Source organism: Bufo gargarizans, chromosome 3 (assembly GCF_014858855.1).
Source record: "Bufo gargarizans isolate SCDJY-AF-19 chromosome 3, ASM1485885v1, whole genome shotgun sequence".
Classification (NCBI taxonomy): domain Eukaryota; kingdom Metazoa; phylum Chordata; class Amphibia; order Anura; family Bufonidae; genus Bufo; species Bufo gargarizans.
The window spans coordinates 484,362,015-484,382,586 of record NC_058082.1 but is presented as its reverse complement, the minus strand read 5'-3'; the positions used below and the strand labels follow the sequence as shown (position 1 = coordinate 484,382,586).

Below are 20,572 nucleotides of genomic sequence, written 5' to 3'. Positions count from 1 at the left end.
CTCTAACTGCAGCCTCGCACGGCGATTCGCTGCCAAGCCACTCATTATAGTAAGTTTGAGTGAAACTAGGGCACTGTTCCATTGCATGTATACATATAAGATACCCGTTCCATAGAGGATTATATAAGAAGCAAATGAAGACGCTCAGAGCTTGCAAATACAGCTGGGATCCACCGGGAAACTGGCGGAAAGATGCATCCAGCAGTAACTCTGGAGAGTTAGACTTTGCTATTTCTTATACTTCTATAATCCTTACTTAATGTAGGTTATCGTTTATCTTCAGGCAAGAACTGAAAATTCAGAGATTTTATTTTCGTCCCGGAGTTATATGCATTCTCCATTTTGCGCAAGACTTAGGTCCCTTGACAATAAGATGGTCACAAAGTGTCCCCCTGCAATCAGCTGTAATATGGGGGAAACTAGGGAATAAATGTCTCATTTCGCTGCACAGCCATTGCAGGGGAAGCTAAGCATTACACGTGGCTCATGCACACAAACGTATTTTCTTTCCGTGTCCGTTCCATTTTTTTGGGGGGGGGGAACCGTATGCGGAACCATTCACTTCAATGGGTCCACAAAAAAAAAACGGAAGTTACTTCGTGTGCATTCAGTTTCCATACTTCCGTTCCACCAAAAAATAGAACATGTCCTAATATTGTCCGCATTACGGACAAGGATAGTACAGTTCTATGAAGGGCCAGCTGTTCCGTTCTGCAAAATACGGAATGCACACTGATATTTTTTGCGGATCAGTTTTTTTTGTGGAACTACATACGGTCGTGTGCATGAGCCCTTAGGCTGAGGCAGTAAGATCCTACTGCAAGTTATTTTTATTTTGCTAGACTACCCCTTTAAATATCTCTCCTTGCAGTCATTGCATGGGATAATGGGTGTCTCTGGCTTAGCTGATTTCAGTGCTTGCACATTGACTTACAGGGCAGCTCCTTATAGGTGGCATCAGAAAGACTGTCTTCTTCCTTCTGGAGGAGAGCTGATTGCAATTATTGCCTGTAAGGCTCTCTTCGTCGGCTAGCTCTCTATAAGGACAACCAGTAGCTTAGGATAAAAAACTGTGCTGGTTAAGTGACCATTAGACGGGGCAGGGCTTGTTACAGTCCAGTTAGCAGAGGCAAGCAGAGATCTCGAACAGACAATTCTGGAGTCTGCAGTAGTGGGTAGTGCTATTGGTTTATTCATAGGTGGCCGCCCGAATGTAGAAATGTCTGCAGCTGTCTGATTCATCTGAAATCCACATAACTGCTGCAAAAACAACCAAATTCAGTCATGTGGAATGGACGCCTCAGCAGCAGGAATCTCTGCAACAAATCTGCTGTGTGTGAATATACTGTAAAGGGGATAAAGGACTATATAGAGAGGTACTACTCTATACATCTCACCAATATGAGTGAATATGATTAAAAGAGTCATTGCGGTACAGGACGCAGGATGTATGGAAATATGACAGCCATCGCCTTTCCATATACCCTTTGTCCTGTACCGCAACGGCACTTTTAATCGTTATTTTGGAATAGGGATTAATTAGGTTAATGTGTTTTGTTTGTTTTTTGTCAAATTATCATTTGCCCATTATTTGAGGAACATGATGGGGTCACTAATTAATAATGTGAGACACATGGAAGTCTAAATTGATAAAACCATATGCTTCACATCCCCATCAACTACCTCCTCACATAATGGACAACATGGGGTTAATGTGGTTATCCAAAGCCCATAATGCCCCAAAAAATGCCAGGGCCCATCATACTGGTGATACTTACCCCGCTCCCTGACACCTGCGTCGCTTCTGATGCCCGCACGGCCGCCGCTGCATCTCAACCGGCGACATGGGGGGGACAGCCAATAGCAAGCCAAGACTGAACGAGCCTCCCTAGCATCACAGGTGACACTAAGAAGGCTCGTTCCCGTCGCGGCTGCTATTGGCTGCCCACCCCCCCACCTCCGGATGTTTTGATCAGGGGCATCAGAAGCGAGGCAGGTGCCAGGGAGCAGAGTAAGTATGACCAGTATGACAGGCCCGGGCATTTGGGGGGGCATTATAGGGGTCGGACAACCCCTTTAATTACTAATAATGTGAGGCACATGGTTTAATCAATTTGGCCCTCTATGTGCCTCACACTAATAATATATACCCCATCATGTACCTCACATTAACCTCATGTTGCCCATTATTTGAAGAGGTATATGATAGGATTACTTACTATTGATGTGAGGCATATGGCGTTATTCATTTTGAACCTCCATGTGTCTCATATCAATAGTAAGTGACACCATAATTAAAGAGGACCTTTCACCGATTATGACACTGTGAACTAAGAATACAGACATGGAGAGCGGCGCCCGGGGATCTCACTGCACTTACTATTATCCCTGGGTGCCGCTCCGTTCTCCTGCTATGCCCTCCGGTATCTCCGGCCACTAAGTTATAGTAGGCGGAATCTGCCCTTGTTCTGCTGTAGCGCTGGCCAATCGCATAGCAGAGCTCACAGTCTGGGAGAAAATAACCTCCCAGACTGTGAGCTCTGCGCTGCGATTGGCCAGCGCTAGAGCAGCACAAGGGCAGACTCCGCCTACCATAACTTAGTGACTGAAATCTCCGCCTACTATAACTTAGTGGCCGGAGATACCAGAGGGCATAGCAGGAGAACGGAGCGGCGCCCAGGGATAATAGTAAGTGCAGTGAGATCCCCGGGCGCCGCTCTCCATGTCTGTATACTTAGTTCACAGTGTCATAATCGGTGAAAGGTCCTCTTTAAGCCAATTAGCCCATTATATGAGATACATGATGGGGGTCACTGTTACTATTAATGTGAGACACATGGAGGTACTAAAGTAACAAGACCCTGTGCCTCCTGCAGCCAGATCCTCCTGGATACTGAAGGTTAAAGGACTGGTGATAATGTCATCACCATGTGACCAGTAACAAGTGGATGTTACTGGTCACATGGTGATGACATCATAAAAGGTCTTTAACCATTTCTGGCCTGGAGGGTTTATTATTATTTTTTTGCATTTTTATTTTGCGCTCCCTGCCTTCCCAGGGCATAACTTTTTTATTTGTCTGTTCACATAGCCATATGAGGGCTTGTTTTTTGTGGGACAAGTTGTACTTTCCAATGCCACCATTTAGTATTGCATATAATGTAGTGGGAAGCATAAAATTCCCATCATGTGTATTTTTTTATTTATTTAGTTCTTTTATTTTTATTTTGAGAAAAGGGGGGTGATTAGAATTTTTATGGGTTTTTTTTACACTTTTTTATGGTTCCCATAGGGAACTATAACATGCAATCATTAGATTGCTATTATCATAGGCTCCAATGCACTTGCATTGGAATCTATGATGATTTTACTACTACTATTACAGGCAAGGGCTCCATAGGAAATAATATGCAGCAGCCTCCTGTCATTCACAAAGACAGGGGCTGCTGCACACACGCTCTGGCTCCTCCAATTGCCGCACAGGGGAGCCGGAGCATCACTGGAAGCGCGCACTTCCGGTGTTTCACGCGTTCAGATGCCGTGGGCAGGATTCGACCATGGCATCTGAGGGGTTAAATGTCCGCGATCTGCATTACTGCCGGTTTCGGACATGAACTGCGGGTGTCTGCTATAAGTAGCAGGCAGACACCCGCGGCTATGGCGCCCGCAGCGCTCAGGAGCAGGCGCCATCTTTAAAGACCCGGCCTCGCCGTACATGTACGGCTCTAACTTATCAGCAGCCAGCACCGTGAGGACTGCGGTGAGTTTCTGTCTCCCCTGCCCTCCTCTTCTCCCCCCTCCTTCCCTGACACTCCCTTATCGGGCCACTGTGCTCTTACATCGGTGGCTGCGTCACAGTGAGGAGGGAGGGACGCTCTCCCTACTTCTCCACTGTGTGGCCGCTCATGAGTACATGGCATGTGCTGCCCTTTGCCCACGCTATGTTCTCTGACAGTGACTAATACTAAGCTGCGCAGTAGCTTAAGGGACCTTTATACAAGAATTTTTGGGGCAATTATCGGGAACAAGTGATCATAGGATGTAATTGCGCTGCCAATCAGCCGACAAATGATGAAATATTCGTCTGACTGCATCTTTTATGCAGCAAAAAAGCTGCTTGTTTGTCGACAGCACATCTTCTCGTGTAGTCAGGGATGTGCTGCCGATAATCAATACAACTGAAAAGAGGAGGAATGATAGCGGGAGGAACAGTCCTTCCCCCATATACTTTGCATCAGCCAGTATTTATTGTTGCTCGTCCTGCCGAAACATCGGGCAGTGTAATAGGGGCCTAACTTTGCATAAATCAATACTACAGGTGAATATAGGAAAGTCTGTAAGATATTGTTTCAAAAATGTACTACCCCCATCTAAAGTAACAATCTCTTTCTTAAGAGATGTATAGATGGAATTGTCAGATCACTAAAGGATCAGATTACTCTATGGAGAGAAGAGCGGGAGTAGGAGTGAGCTGCAAAGTCCATCTTGAGATGGGGGTGGGAGTAAAAGAGATTTTTCTCTAATACGATATATTACAAAGTTTTTATATTCACCTGTACACTGATTTATTCAAATCACTGTAAAAACTTTTAATTAAGGGCATAGTCACATGGGGTGTGTACTCTGCAGATTTTCTGCCATGGAACTGCAGGAGAGAAATGCACAATGTTTACAGCAGCAGCTCAATAGATGAGATTTTAATATAACCCACAGACTGCAAATAAAAAAATCTGCATGGAATCCTCAAGGAAATTGGTGTGATGGTGCCACATGAGGTGTCAATTTATGCTGGAGATTTTCCACCACAAATGTTACACTTTGCAATGCATACAATGAAATCTGCAATACATGCACATTTGAATTTTGCCCAGATTCCTTGTAAATTTTGCTACAGATACACTGAAAAATCGGCAAAAATGATGCCCCTTGGAGCATGTGACTAAACGGTCCCATAGATTTCTATAGGATCTGCATCACGACTCAGAGCACAAGGTAGAAATCTGACCATGAGGCCTTACATAAAGTATCCAACTGAAACACACTCGAAATCTGACAACAACTCGTTTATAAGTCCTGGGGCTGCATATAACAAAAAGGATACTGACTGAAATTCAATTCTAAAATCTTCAGTTCACATTAAAGGGGTTGTTCCACGAAAAATATTCTACATTTTTCAAGCCAGCACCTGGATCTGAATACTTTTGTAACTGCATGTAATTAGAAATGTAATATGGTCACTGAGTTATTCAATAAAATGTATTTGTATAGCACCACCTGCTGTTTGCTCTTTTCCTTACTTCTCTGTCCATCCTGTTGAGGTGGACGCACATGCTCAGTTCCATCCTTCAACTGCCACCAGCTATATCTTATGTTAGAATCTGTGACAGTTGCAGGGAGAGAGCTGCAGCAGAAAGGACACGACCCTGAGCTGTCAGCTTGAAATAAATCTAGAAATGGAGCAGGGAATGGGTAGATCTCTGGATCCATGTGATGTACAGGGCTGGTTCTAGCTTTGTTAGAAAGAGATTGTCGTACTATATGATGTCTGATTAAAATGTTTTACATTTATCAATGGATAACCCCTTTAAAGCCTATGTACACCTTTAGAGGCATTTTTTATTAATAATTGTACTCATTTTGAGCTAAAAAACATTTTTTTTATTGGTCTGGCTTCCTGTTTTCTGTACAGCGCGGACATGCTCTAGTGCAGTGATGGTGAACCTTTTATAGACCAAGTGCAAAAATTGTAACCCAAAACCCACTTATTTATCGCAAAGTGCCAACACGGCAATTTACCCTGAATACTACAGTCCATTATAGTATATCTTCCATGTACTTTATTATTTAGCTATAATAGCCTGCCTACAGTCAATGCGCTGCCTGTGCTGTTCATAGTGCGCCCTGCCCCCCCCCCCCCAGGCATATTGATACACCATAGACTTTTTCCAGGGTGCGGGTGCCCACAGAGAGGGCTTTGAGTGCCGCCTCTGGCACCCATACCATAGGTTCGCCACCACTGCTCTAGTAGCAGCCTTTGGATTTTCTGTCTTTGTCGTCAGACCAGGGGCAGACGGACTTCTTATCTCTGCTCCTGCCCTTATAAACACTCATTATAGCTCAGCTCTTATCTTACTGATAAGAATGTGGCTTATAAGTATTTATGACCTCTCAGTAGTTTAGAGATAAGGTTTATAAGATGACTAGCACAAAGTGAAAGTGAAAGGACCAGATACACAGTTAGAAAAACAGTTAACCCTTTGTGACAGAATGGCTCAATATTTTTAATAAAGGCCAATTGAAAAAAAGATTTTTAGCTAAAAATGAGTAACATGCAATCAGTAAAAAAATATTGCATCGAAGGTGTACATTGCCTTTGAAGGGGTTCTGCACTTTGTTTTAACTGATGATCTATCCTCTGGATAGATCATCAGCATCTGACCGGCAGGGGTCCGACACCCGGGACCCCCGCCGATCAGCTGTTTGAGAAGGCAGCGGCGCTATAGCAGCGCCGCAGCCTTCTCACTGTTTACCGCTGGCCCAGTGATGTCACGACTTGTATCAACTAGTGTGGGCGGGGCTAAGCTCTGTTCACTTGAATGGAGCTTAGCCCCGCCCACACTAGTTGATACTAGTCGTGACGTCACTGGGCCGGCGGTAAACAGTGAGAAGGCCGCGGCGCTGCTGGAGTGCCGCTGCCTTCTCAAACAGCTGATCGGCGGGGGTCCTGGGTGTCAGACCCCCGCCGGTCAGATGCTGATGAACCCTCTTAAGTATGCGTATCACTCTTTTTACACTGAAGTCGTTCAAGCGTTACAGAAGAGCGGCAGCCGGGAACAATTCTCCATGGCTGCTTTTCATAGTGACTTTGGTAAACTAATTCATGAATATGGAAAGTAAATAGGCTATTGTGGGAAGCGTAAATTGTGGTTGTATTGTGCTGTCATACAGGCCACAGATAATCATCACTGTCATGAGAGCAATTATCTTCATAGAGATATATTAGGGAATTGCTTATAATGCAATCCCATGGTAAAGAAAAAAAATGGACGGCAGCTTCAATTTACAAATATACATGAAAGCAGGGGAGCGCGGCTCAGTAAGTGATGGTTTGGTAGAAAGTAAGGTTTATAATGAGCAGGGTAAGAAACTTACAAATTATTGACATCGTTCTCTCCGGCTTCATCCAGCTGCCTGTCAGTCATCTGAAGGTTGCCAGGGAAACGAGGATTCTGGGAGCAGAAAATCGGGAAGTGGTTAATGGAAGGAACAAGACTAGTGCAGCATATTCTAGACTGCGGAAGAGCTGTACGGTATATAACTATACAATTACAGGGCTGAACACATCAGAGGATACATGCAATAAGGTGCACATTCAAAGAAGAATGTAATATTTCATATGACAATATGACGGGTAATTTAGCTCCATACAGATACAAAATTCTGTACATTGCACCACTAGAGCGATGGATCAGTACATCTGCACTGTGGAAATACCATTTACTGTATTTTTTGGACGCACATGTTTAGACAACAGAAAAAAATTATAATATATATATACCGTATTTATCGGCGTATAACACGCACTTTTCCCCCCTGAAAATAGGGGGCAAATGATGTATGCGTGTTATACGCCGATATAATGTTAAGAAGCCGTGTTTTTACATACCGGAGGTATAACATTAAGACGGCGCAGCGCCTGCCGCAGCTCCCTCCTCATGCACCGCCTGCCTGTTCATTCATAAAGTGAGATAAGCAGGCAGGCGGCGCATGAGGAGGGAGCTGGGGCAGGCGGCGCATGAGGAGGGAGCTGGGGCAGGCGGCGCATCAGGAGGGAGCTGAGACAGGCGGCGCATGACCGAGGGAGCTGAGACAGGCGGCGCATGACCGAGGGAGATGCCGGTCTGCGCCGTCTTAATGTTATACCTCCGGTACTACAGTAAGTACTGTACAGCGCGTCTACAATTAGATATAGAGATCATATTGAATGTTTAACAGTTGCGGGGCCCGTTGTATTAGAGTAGAGTCACTGCACCAGGCCCCGCCATGAGTGTCCCCGCCTCCTCTCTCCACACTGATCCATCTGATGGGGGATCTGTAGATGACACTTATGGGGATCTGTGGATGACATAAGTGTCATCCACAGAGCCCCATAAGTGTCATCCTTTTACATTATTTACCTTATAAGTGGTAATAATATTAATAAAAAAAAGTTCTGAGCTACCCTTATTTTGCTTCAAGTTCTTAAAATGAAGGTGCGTGGTATACGCCTGTGCGTGTTATACGCCGATAAATACGGTATATAATTTCTCTGCTACATGCACACATACACAGGCCTGTTAAATGCACACATACAGGTCTGTATATGTGTGCATGTAGCAGAGAAATGATATATATATTTTATAATTTTTTTCTGTTATCTAAACATGTGCGTCTTATAGTCCAAAAAATACAACAAATACAGCACTGCCACACACACAATTCTGCTAAATGCACACACACATCCAAGCTACATGCACACACACAACTGTGTAATACACACATACAGAGGGTAAGTTTTTTTATTTTTTCAAAGCTAATTTTTCTATACTTTCTGTTTGGCCCCACCCACCAGTGACATCATCGAAGGTCCTTAAGCTGCAGTTCGGACCTCTCATCTCATTAACTGCAGACTGGAGACCTTCAGCCCGAGTTTTTTTCCGCCTCCTCTCCTGTCTGCACTGATCTCCTACAGCATCTTTAACCAGCATAGGGGCCCAAAGCAAAGTGCAATGCATAGACAAGTGATACAGTGATTAACGCCAAGGGTGACAACAATATAATAAACCTGCAGTGAAAGGGAAGGCAAAAACGTGGACTCCTTGCTCTATGCTGTGCCCTGATGCCCTAAAAATAGCAGAGCACATGCCCCAGAGGAACCGATCCAGCACGGGACCCTGTTAAATCTCTACTCTGCCCTGACGCGTTTCCTCCGAGGGCAGGTCCAACAATGAGGCCACTTACACCGCCCAGGTGCCTCATGACATTGCACACTGTTGGGTAAATGGTAGACATGATATTTAATAACGGGACAACCCCTTTAAAGTACATTTATTTTTTTCAGCGAATATAGCCTGGCTGTGGAGAAGCTGCTGTACATATATAGCCAGTAATGGAGAGGTGGTTGCTCGTTTTCTCACCTTTGTGTGGAAATCCATCTTGGTGTTCAGGAGCTTCAGGTAGATGCTGCATAACTGACCATACCCATCGCTAAGATGGCCCTGTAAGGGATAAGGATGAGAATCGGCTATATGGAATCATCTGTAGCAGCTTCCATAAGGACATTGTGTAATGTACCATAAATGTTTTTTATATTTTACATGACAAGACTGCAGAACAGGTCACTAAATCATCCTAGGAGCAATTAGTGGATCTGACAAGTGTCTGGAGTATCTGTCCTCTTACCCACATCCGGCTCATGTCAATCAGTTCATTCTTATAGCGCAAAGAGTCCTTCAAAACCTAAAAATAAAGACACTATATGAGTTATACAAGGAAGATGCCACAGGATGAATGTCCTATGCCAAAGGTGCCCCTTAGACCCCCTCCGACAGAGAAATTCTAACCAAGGAGCCGGTCACATATCCGTACCCTCTGAGCTGCTGACACTCGAGATGTAAGCCCCTAACCCAACAGGACCAGAACAGGTGAAAAGCTGAAAAATTAGGACATTTTGCAAGTACTTCAACTTTGGTTCAACGTTTCTTCTTTTACTTTACTTTAACATTTCTACTTTTACAAGTTTCACACTTAAAAGGGCTGTTTTGGATTAGGCAACTGGTTAGGACAAAAGTGTAAAAGACCCTGATTGCTGGACTGGCTGCAAACTCTTCTGCTGACATCCCTCCTCTCGTCTGCTGATGTCCATATTATTATTATTTATTATTAAAGCGCCATTTATTCCATAGCGCTGTACATATGAAAAGAGGTATACATACGTAATACAGACAATTGCACTAAGGCTACTTTCACACCGGCAGCAGAGTGATCCGGCAAGCATTTGCGTCGCCGGAACTGCCTGCCGGATCCGGCAATCTGCATGCAAATGGACAGCATTTGTAGACGGATCCGTCTTACAAATGCATTGCAAGAATGGATCCGTCTCTCCGTATGTCATCAGGAGAAACTGAATAATTATATATTTTTTTCAAATTTTTACCTTTGCATGTGCAGACCAGAATAACAGATCCGGCATTAAGGTAAGCATTTCCTCTATCCAAAACGCCGTTCAGTGACTCAACTGAAGACATCCTGATGCATCCTGAACGGATTTCTCTCCGTTCAGAATGCATGGGGATGAAACTGATCAGTTCTTTTCCGGTATTGAGCCCCATAGGATGGAACTCAGTGCTGGAAAAGTAAAACGCTAGTGTGAAAGTCCCTAAGTATGAACAAGACGAGTTACAAAATGGTACAGAAGGAGACAGGGCCCTGCCCGTGAGGGCTTACAATCTACCTGGGATAGGAGAAGACACAGTAGGAGAGGGTAAAGTTGGTCATGGCGGTATAGAGGCAGCAGGGTCACTGGTTGTAGGCTTGTCTGAAGAGGTGGGTTTTCAGGTTTCTTTTGAAGGATTCCACTGTAGGCGAGAGTCTGATATGTTGGGGTAGCGAGTTTCAGAGTATGGGGGATGCACGGGAGAAATATTGAAGGTGATTGTGGGAAGAGATAATAAGAGGAGAGGAGAGAAGGAGGTCTTGTGAGGATCGGAGATTGCGTGTGGGGATGTATCGGGAAAGTAGTTCAGAGATGTAGGGAGGGGACAGGTTATAGACAGCCTTGTATGTATTTGTTACTATTTTGAACTAAATTTGCAGAGGGAAGAAGCAGAGGAGTACAGGGTGAGAGGTGGATTAGTTGGGCAGCAGAGTTGAGGATAGTTTGGAGGGGTGCGAGAGTGCTAGATGGAAGGCCACAAAGGAGAGTGTTGCAGTTGTCTAGGCGGGAGATGATGAGGGCATGTACAAGCATTTTCGCAGACTCAGAGTTGAGGAAATCGCGGATGCGGGAGATGTTTTTGAGTTGGAGGCGTCAGGTGGTGGAAAGGGCTTGGATGTGCAGTCGGAAGGAGAAGGCAGAATCCAAGGTCACTCCAATGCAGCGGACTTGCTTGACCAGGGAGAGCGTGCAGCCATTGATCGTGATAGAAAGGTCTGTTGGGGGGGTTGAGCAAGATGGGGGAAAGATGATGAATTCTGTTTTATCCATGTTAAGTTTTAGAAAGCGAGAGGAGAAGGAGGATATGGAAGATAGGCATTGTGGGATCCTGGATAGTAAGGCAGTGATGTCTGGTCCAGAGAGGTACAAATGTAGCAGGATTAACACAAACTCAAATTTCTTAACTCATCGTGTTATCTTGAAACAAAAGCCATTGAAAAGCAATTGAAGGTGTTTGCTTAACGCACTTAGTTTAGATAACACGACGGTTAGTACTGATGGAAGTCTCTTCCTTCCACAGGTTAGCTGACATTCAAAATTTAGGTAAAGTCCAGAGAACCCCTTTAGCATTTAAGACACAACTCATCTCTACTGGTCCAGCTCTACTCACATTTGGGTGTCCATCTCGGAGCAGCTTGTGGAACACATGGCAAAATTTCCAGCAGAGGACTGCATTGCTCGACAGGGGCAGCCGGTTCACAGCTGCCCAGAATGTCTGAGCTCCCTTCTCGTGGTGCGTTCCCAAAATACAAGGTAGAAGTCAATTAAGGACACAACACAATTATTGGGGTAAAGCCATTCACGATCTGACAGTTAGTTTGTGGACATATCGGGCATAGCTAAAGACCATGTGTGGTCCAATATCATTATCCAGTGTGTGGCCCTAAATTAGGAGTGATATGAATGTTATTATTGGGGCTTATGGGGTGCCTTGGAGCCAAAATCCACAGTAAATTTGATGACAATCCCCATCCTGTGTATGTGAATGGGGTCAATGAAACGCACTTCATACGGATCTGGCATAAGCTGCATAGTGTCGGCGCCCGACAGATCCCATTCATTACAACAGGGTCTGGCGGAGGGTTCTGTGCTACATGATTGGGATATAAAAGCACTAAGCGGACAACATTTCCCTTAGTTTCATGACTGCTGACAGTGTGTATAAAAGCAGGCAGGAAATTGTCAAAATGCAAGTAAGCAGGAAAAGTGATAGGCCGCACTGCTATCTTCAGGAAGTACTCTGATCATTGAGAGAAAAGGGCATGGACAGCATAAAATTGTTCAAAAGCAAAAGGAACAGAATGGAACGTGGCCAAGAAAAAATCTTGACTCCATCTACTGAGTCCTGCACTAGAATAGACCAGTAAGTGGTCATGGCATTAACGGGCCGCTACTTGTGGCTAGTTATTTATAACTTCTCCTATACAAGCTCACTGTCCAAATCATATTCATCTTTAATGGGGTTATCTGGGATGACCAACCCTCAGGACAGATCATCAACATCTGATCTTTGATGTAGGGAGGGGTCTGACTCCAGGCACTCCCATCAGTCAGGTCTTTGAAGAGTCTGCAGCACTGCGACCTGTTCCTAGACCAGTGACATCACATTCATCACATGTCACATGGCCTGGGAAGGAAACACCTCCCACATTTTTGTAAATATTCTATTCTATCTTTTCATGGGATAACACTGAAGATATGACACTTTGATACAATGTACAGTAGTCAGTGTACAGCTTGTAGAACAGTGTAAATTTGGTGTGCCCTCAAAATAACTTAACAGACAGCTATTAATGTCTAAACCTCTGGCCACAAAAAAGTCAGTACACCCCTAAGTGAAAATGGCCAAACTGTGCCCAATTAGCCATTTTCCTTCCCCGATGCCATGTGACTCGTTAGTGTAACAAGGTCTCAGGTGTGAATTGGGGGCAGGTGTGTTACATTTAGTGTTATCGCTCTCACACTCTCATGCTGGTCACTGGAAGTTCAACAAGGCTCCTCATGACAAAAAAACTCTCTGAGGATCTGAAAAAGAGAATTGTTGTTCTATATAAAGATGGCCTAGGCTATAAAAAGATTGCCAGCACCCTGAAACTGAGCTGCAGCACGGTGGCCATACAGCGGTTTAACAAGACAGGTTCCACTGAGAACAGGCCTCGCCATGGTCGACCAAAGAAGTTGAGTGCACGTGTTCAGCGTCATATCCAGAGGTTGTCTTTTAAAAATAGACGTATGAGTGCCGCCAGCATTGCTGCAGAGGTTACAGCGGTGGGGGGGGGTCAGCCTGTCAGTGCTCAGACCATACACCGCACACTGCATCAAATTGGTCTGTGTGGCTTTCGTACCAGAAGGAAGCCTCTTCTAAAGATGATGAACAAGAAAGCCCACAAACAGTTTGCTGAAGACAAGCAGACTTAGGACATGGATTACTGGAACCATGTCCTGTGGTCTAATGAGACCAAGATAAACGTATTTGGTTCAGAAGGTGCCCAGCGTGTGTGTCGGTAACCAGGTGAGGAGTACAAAGACAAGTGTGTCTTACCATTGAGGGAACCATAAATGCCAACATGTACTGTGACATACTAAAGCAGCGCACGATCCCCTCCCTTCAGAAACTGGGCGGCAGGGCAGTAATCCAACATGATAACGACCCCAAACACACCTCCAAGAAGACTGGAGAAAGAAACTGAGGGCAAAGGTGCTGGACTGGCCAAGCATGTCTCCAGACCTAAACCCTATTGAGCATCTGTCCTCAAATGGAAGGTGAAGGAGAGCAAGGTCTCTAACATCCACCAGCTCCGTGATGTCATCATGGAGGAGTGGAAGAGGATTCCAGTGGCAACCTGTGGAGCTCTAGTGAACACCATGTCCAAGAGAGTTAAAGCAGTGCAGGGAAATAATGGTGGCCACACAAAATATTTACACTGTGGATACAATTTGCCCATTGTCACTTAGTGGTGTACTCACTTTTGTTGCCAGAGGTTTAGACATTAAAAGGGTTGTCCAAGTTATATTTATTGATGACCTATCCTCAGGATAGGTCATCAATATCAGATCGTCTAGGGTCCGACACCCGGCACCCCCGCCGATCAGCTGTTTTAAGAGAAGGCGCGCGCCGTGCCAGCGCCGCCAACTCTTCACTGTTTACCTTCTTGCCGTTGCATCTGCAGAGGTGAGCAGGTGTAATTACACCTAACCGTCCCATTCATTTAAATGGTACGGATCGCTCCTATACAAGTGTATGGTAACGATCTGTCCTATTGAAATGAATGGAACGGTTAGGTGTAATTACACCTGCTCACCGCTGCAGATGCAACGGCAAGAAGGTAAACAGTGAAGAGTTGGCGGCGCTGGCACGGCGCGCGCCTTCTCTTAAAACAGCTGATCGGCGGGGGTGCCGGGTGTCGGACCCTAGACGATCTGATATTGATGACCTATCCTGAGGATAGGTCGTCAATAAATATAACTTGGACAACCCCTTTCATGGCTGTGTGTCGAGTTATTTTCAGGGCACACTAAATTTCCTCTGTTATACAAGCCGTACACTGACTACTGTACATTGTATCAAAGTCTCAGATCTTCAGTGTTGTCTCATGAAACATGAAAAGATAGAATAATATATTTACAAAAATGTGAGGGGTGTACTCAGTTTTGTGAGATACTGAGGGTCAGAAGAGAGAGGCCGCCATCAAAATGAGCTGCAAAAGTGACAACTGAAGAAGCGGTTCAGTCTGGAGCGCAGAGTCCAGTCTTCTGCAGAGTTCTGTAAAAGTTGTATGTTTTATGAATAAGAAATATTAATTCTCTTTCTAAGAATAGCCTGACAGGCTGCCAGCTCTGCCCCGTGGGGACAGAAATCCTAATGTGCTAGAGCATTTGGTATTCCTGTACCACCCCCGTCTCGCAGCGCATATAGCATTGTCACAGTGCCACACAGCCTGCTGTAAAATCCCATTCAGCGGCAAATGTGAGGCTTTCCTCCCACGCACCCTCACGGAGCACCTCCAGCCATGGACTCGGCATCCCACTGCTGGTATCTTTTCAAAGGATATTTCTTGCGTGCTTTTCCTTCACGGCGGCTTCTTGAGTGTTGATAGCTTTGTTTATACTCACAGCCTGAAAGAGGAAGCATTAGGAGCGGGGTGAGAGACGGCCTGGAACACAATAGAGGGGGCACAATCCAGAAACAGCGACACTTAACATGGCAGCTGTGCCGTAACTACTACAATGCGGGGCGGCTGAGCACTTACAAAGACCGGGGCTCATCTACCCAACCGGTGTATAAAAAGGGGGGTGTAAGAACGTCTGAACTGCCTGTCCCTCAAAATGGGTCGTATTTATTACCGACTCGAGCCTTTGCTAGTGCCCAAACAAGAACTACAAGGAGGCAAAGAGTCTGCATCTAGGGTCGAGCTTCCGATGCTTCATCCAAAAATTTTCCATGTGAATATCTATAGTTATAAATCCTGCAGTTTTAGCAATAGTCACTAAGGCTAGTTTCACACCTGCCACTGTTTTCTATGCTGGAACAGCCTGCTGGTGGTCTCTCCGGATCCGGCATTGCTGGACAAGTTAACGCTTGATTGGGCAGTATAAATGTACCACCGATTACCCAATGAACTAGCAAAAGTCTTGTTCCTCGGTTAATCCGTTTGTCCGCACGCAAAAATGATCGTTTACCGGCAGCAGATCGTGCTGTGTAAACACAAGTCTTTATGGGAAGAGCGATGGTATTAGCAATCGCTCCTCCTCACACTGTGGAGGAGATCACTGCATGTAAAAGTACAAGTTTCCTCCGCAAGCAATCAGCAGATTGTCAGGAAGGACAATCTGCTATAATATCGTCCCGTATAAAGGGACCCTAAAGAGGTTCTGCAGTTTTTTTAAACTGATGATCTATCCTCTGGATAGATCATCAGCATCTGATCGGCGGGGGTCCGACACCTGGGACCCCTGCCGATCAGCTGTTTACTGATTCTGTCACCTTGTTTACGGCTAGATCGCCAACTAGCATGTCCGCAATATACCGGTCCTATAGGGCTGTGTGCTTTTTATGTATGTAAATGAGTCTTGTAAGGTGCCCAAGGGGCTGTACGAACCTTCCTGGTGCCCGGCCACGTCCCCCTGTGAAGGAGCCCAGCACCGCCTGTGTCCTCCGAATCGCCTCCTTTCGTCACAGTTAGATTGCCGTAATCTCACGATGCGCGAGCTCCTTCCCTGAGGCTGATGCCAGCACAGGGAAGGAACACTATACTGGCACTGCCATGCGCGAGCTCGCACATCGTGAGATTACGGCAATCTAACTGTGACGAAAGGAGGCGATTCGGAGGACACAGGCGGTGCTGGGCTCCTTCACAGGGGGACGTGGCCGGGCACCAGGAAGGTTCGTACAGCCCCTTGGGCACCTTACAAGACTCATTTACATAGCTCTAAAATCATTTTTTAAACAAAATAAAAAGCACACCGCCCTATAGGACCGGTATATTGCGGACATGCTAGCGGCGATCTAGCCGTGCATGTCCGCATCTCTATAGCCTAAAACTTGGTGACAGAATCCCTTTAAGAACAGCTCAGGCAAGATGGCCGCCACCATAATCAAATTCAGGAAATAAAATCTACAATCAGAAAATAAAAACAGATTGGAAAAAAGTCGCTATCTGGTTTTACCTGGCAGAAAAAAAATCTGTGACAAATTTTCTTTAATCTGCAGTAAAATCCACATGCAGACATGGACCTTGCTGTAGTTTTCACTCTGTGCATTGCAGAGGAAATCTGTGGCATAAGCTGACATGCAGCGGATGAGGGCCACGTACACACGGTGCGTATTGTGCACAGAAGCAGTACCAGCTTCAAAATCTCATCTACACGGTGCAGAAATTTACAGCACATAAATTTACCCTAGGTCCGGATTTTGAAATCCGCAGAATGCCAATTGCGGATTTTCAGTGCAGATGGGAGAAGCCTGGGAAAATTCCATGTCATAATCTGTGACAAAAAGTGCATGCAACACATCTCGTGTGGATCCGGGGAGGAAATGCAGCAAATTATACATGAAAATCCACAATTACAAATATGCATAAATCTGTACACGTACCCATAGGCTAAATGCACACGATTAGGATTACGTTTCGATTTTCCGCACGGATTTGCGTGCAGAAAATCCGCATCGTAGGTCATGTACATTGTTATTCTATGAGAATTTGAAATTCTCATGTACACGATTAAGATTTTTTTCTATGCGGATTTTGACCTGTGGTGCGGATTTTAAAATCCATTTTATTTTTCCTGACTGGATTTTCTCCATTCACTTCAATGGGGAGAGGAAAATCCGCACCAAATCCGCATGTAACTCCACACCGATTGATGCCGATTGTCCGCATGGATTTCCCTGCGAACACCTTCTTGCACATAAATCCTGAATGTACGCATGTACCCTCAGAATCCACACCACAGGGCAACTTCCTTGTGATTCCGGACAGACATTTCCCATACTGTATGGATTAGGTTTCATAAAGTCTCAACTGTACACAAAAAAAATAATCGGGAGCGTATCCATCCCATTTGGACACAACTTAAAGGGGTTCTCCAGATGTTGAGAAATGTAATTGAAATGTTTCTATTACAGTACACGTCACATATCTCATGCAGCAATATATTCCCAGAGATCATCTCTATCCTCAAGTTTTAAAGTGGTTTTCCACTTTATAAAAAGTAACCACCGGCTCATTGGAGCCCATACATTCTAATACTGTACGGAGACGGATCTCTGTACAGTATTATGCAGATGTTTTGAGCGAAGCGACTGCAGATGAAGCATCCGTTGCTCCCTTTGCTCAACACTAGTCTAAACACAGATTATCCATTGTTATTAGATGAAGAATGCAAGTAGTTACTGAAACAGACATGTCAGGGGAGACCACACATCACCAAGTCAAGTCCACCGTACAATTATACTAAAATACATTGTCCCATTCACTTGGTGCTGCAGTTGGTCAGTTATATCCTAATTCTGTTTTTATTACAATGTTTATTGTCAATAAAGATTAAAGGGTTTTTCTGAGACTTTTAATAGTAATGACCTATCCCAGTATCTGATCGGTGGGGGTCCGACCCCTGGGACCCCCGCCGATCAGCGAGTGCCACTGCCTTCGCTCAGCTTTCCCTAGGCCAGTGACGACACGTGGCCTAGGCACAGGTCAGTCCCATTGAAGTGAATGGGGCTGATCTGCGACACCAAGCACATCTATTGTACAGTGTACAGTGCTCTGCTTGGTGAGCACGCAGAAGGCCTCAGCGGGGATCCCGGGTGTCGGACCCCCACCGATCAGAAAAAGATGACCTAGCCAGAGGATATACAGGTGAAACTCGAAAATTAGAATATCGTGCAACGTTTATTTATTTCAGTAATGCAACTTAAAAGGTGAAACTAACATGAGATTAGGGCTGCAACGATTAATCTAAGTTATCGATAATATTCGATTATGGGATTCGTTGTCAACAAATCCCATTATCGAATAATCAGCCGATTCGTTGCTATGCGGGGCGGGAGCGGGCGGTCAGGGTCCTTAACCAGCAGTAACTTTTACTTCAACTTTAAATCAGCGCATCTTTACTAACTTACAATGAAGCTCCGGTAACAGGCAGAGCGGGCGGCGGCGTTACGTCACTTACTCACGTGACGCGCCTGCTCCGCATGCTTCATTCATAAAGTGGGCGGAGCAGGCGTGTCACGTGAGTGAGTGACTTTACGCCGCCGCCCGCTCTGCCTGTTACTGGAGCTTCATTGTATTTGTAAGGTAATAAAGATCATGGAGCTGATTTAAAGTTCAAGTAAAAGTTACTGCCAGTTAAGGAATAGTCTGAATACTGATGTGGCCGGTGTATTGGGAGATCTGTGGATGGCACTGTTATGGAGGGGATCTGTGGATGGCAGTGTTATGGGGGGAATCTATGGATGATATATATAGTCATCCACAGATCTCCCCCATAACAGTGCCATCCACAGATCCCCTCCCCATAACAGTACCATCCACAAATCCCCCTCCCCATAACAGTGCCATCCACAGATCCCCCTCCCCATAACAGTGCCATCCACAGATCCCCCTCCCCATAACAGTGCCATCCACAGATCCCCTATAACAGTGCCATCCACAGATCCCCCTCCCCATAACAGTGCCATCCACAAATCCCCCTCCCCATAACAGTGCCATCCACAGATCCCCCTCCCCATAACAGTGCCATCCACAGATACCCCTCCCCATAACATTGCCATCCACAGATCCCCTCCATAACAGTGCCATCTACAGATCACCCCCAAAACAGCGCCATCCACAGATCCCCCATAACTTGTCTTTTTTACATTTCAATGCAAAATTTAAATAATTATGTAACTCCTAAATTTGTTTTAATATGGCCTTTGAACATAATTTTTCAAGTAAAATCATATAAACCCCTTTTTTTTTGTCATTTTGGTGTTTTTTCCCGATTAATCGATGAAATTATCGACAACTAATCGATTATTAAAATAATCGTTAGCTGCAGCCCTATATGAGATAGACTTATTACATGCAAAGGGGGATTTATGTGATATAATTTGGATGATTACAGCTTATGAAAACTCCAAAGTCACAATTTTGAGGTCCCCTTTGCTCAGGGGGTATGGATTAATTAGTTGACTACAGTGTGACACTTTGAGCCTAGAATATTGAACCTTTTCACAAATTTTTTATTTGAAGCTGCAGTAATGCAATTTTTAAAAAATTTGCATTAGTGAAATAAATGGACTTTTGCACGGTATTCAAATTTTTCCAGTTTCACCTGCAAGTCTTGGAAAACCCTTTTAAGTACTTTTACATATAGTGTACCCTATGTTTTTTGGTTTTTTGTAGGAGTCAGTATTACAGCAGCGATTAGTTGTGACTTGTGGAGGGTGTTCACAGATTAGGCGGCCATCATACCTTCCCTCTCATGTAATGCATCAATAGAGGACTTGTACATCACGCAGTCTACGTCTCCCTGCGCGGCGCTGCAATTATCATGGCTTTCTACACCTTCTGCCTGACAGCCAAATAGGCAGCTTGTTGCTTTTAAGGCAGCCAGCGCACACAGAGGCTTAGGATAAGTGGTCCCACCCGCCAAGTGTCGCACACCTCCCCAGCCCATATCCTTACCGCGGGGGGCAGCTTATATCATATCAAATAATGTCATGCACACAACTGTATTTTGCATCCTTGTGCTATCTGAATTTTTTGCGGATACAACACCGACCCATTCATTTCTATTGGGCATGCACACATCTGTAATTTTTGCGGATCTGATCTGTATTGCAGACAAAAATAGCCCTTTGCAGCGAAAAAAACACAGGCTGCACCCGGAAGGTGTCCGTATTTTGCGGACCAAAATATGGACACATACATGTGCGTGAAGACTTAGGCTGGGTTTGGGACCCAAATCCGGGCAGGAATTTGAAAAAGAGGTGAGGCAGTATCTGTCCTTTATACTTACTCACCCTTTTATGATCCACTCATGGTTTTGGCTTCAAAACTTCATTAGAAAACCTGACCGTGTAAACCTAGCCTAAGGGCTTGTTCACACGAC

At 45.0% G+C, this 20,572-nt stretch overlaps 1 protein-coding gene across 1 annotated transcript in view; it reads right to left on the bottom strand.

Moving 5' to 3' along the window:
- LOC122932446 (huntingtin-interacting protein 1-like) overlaps positions 1-20,572 on the bottom strand; it is a 133,715-nt gene that overhangs the window by 92,583 nt on the left and 20,560 nt on the right. The window contains exons 2-6 of the mRNA XM_044286848.1: positions 15,028-15,091; positions 11,586-11,728; positions 9,442-9,498; positions 9,177-9,257; positions 7,153-7,229 (exon numbers count right to left, since the gene is read on the bottom strand). Of these exons, the coding sequence (XP_044142783.1) occupies positions 7,153-7,229; positions 9,177-9,257; positions 9,442-9,498; positions 11,586-11,728; positions 15,028-15,091 (422 nt within the window). The remainder of the gene's footprint in view (positions 1-7,152; positions 7,230-9,176; positions 9,258-9,441; positions 9,499-11,585; positions 11,729-15,027; positions 15,092-20,572) is intronic.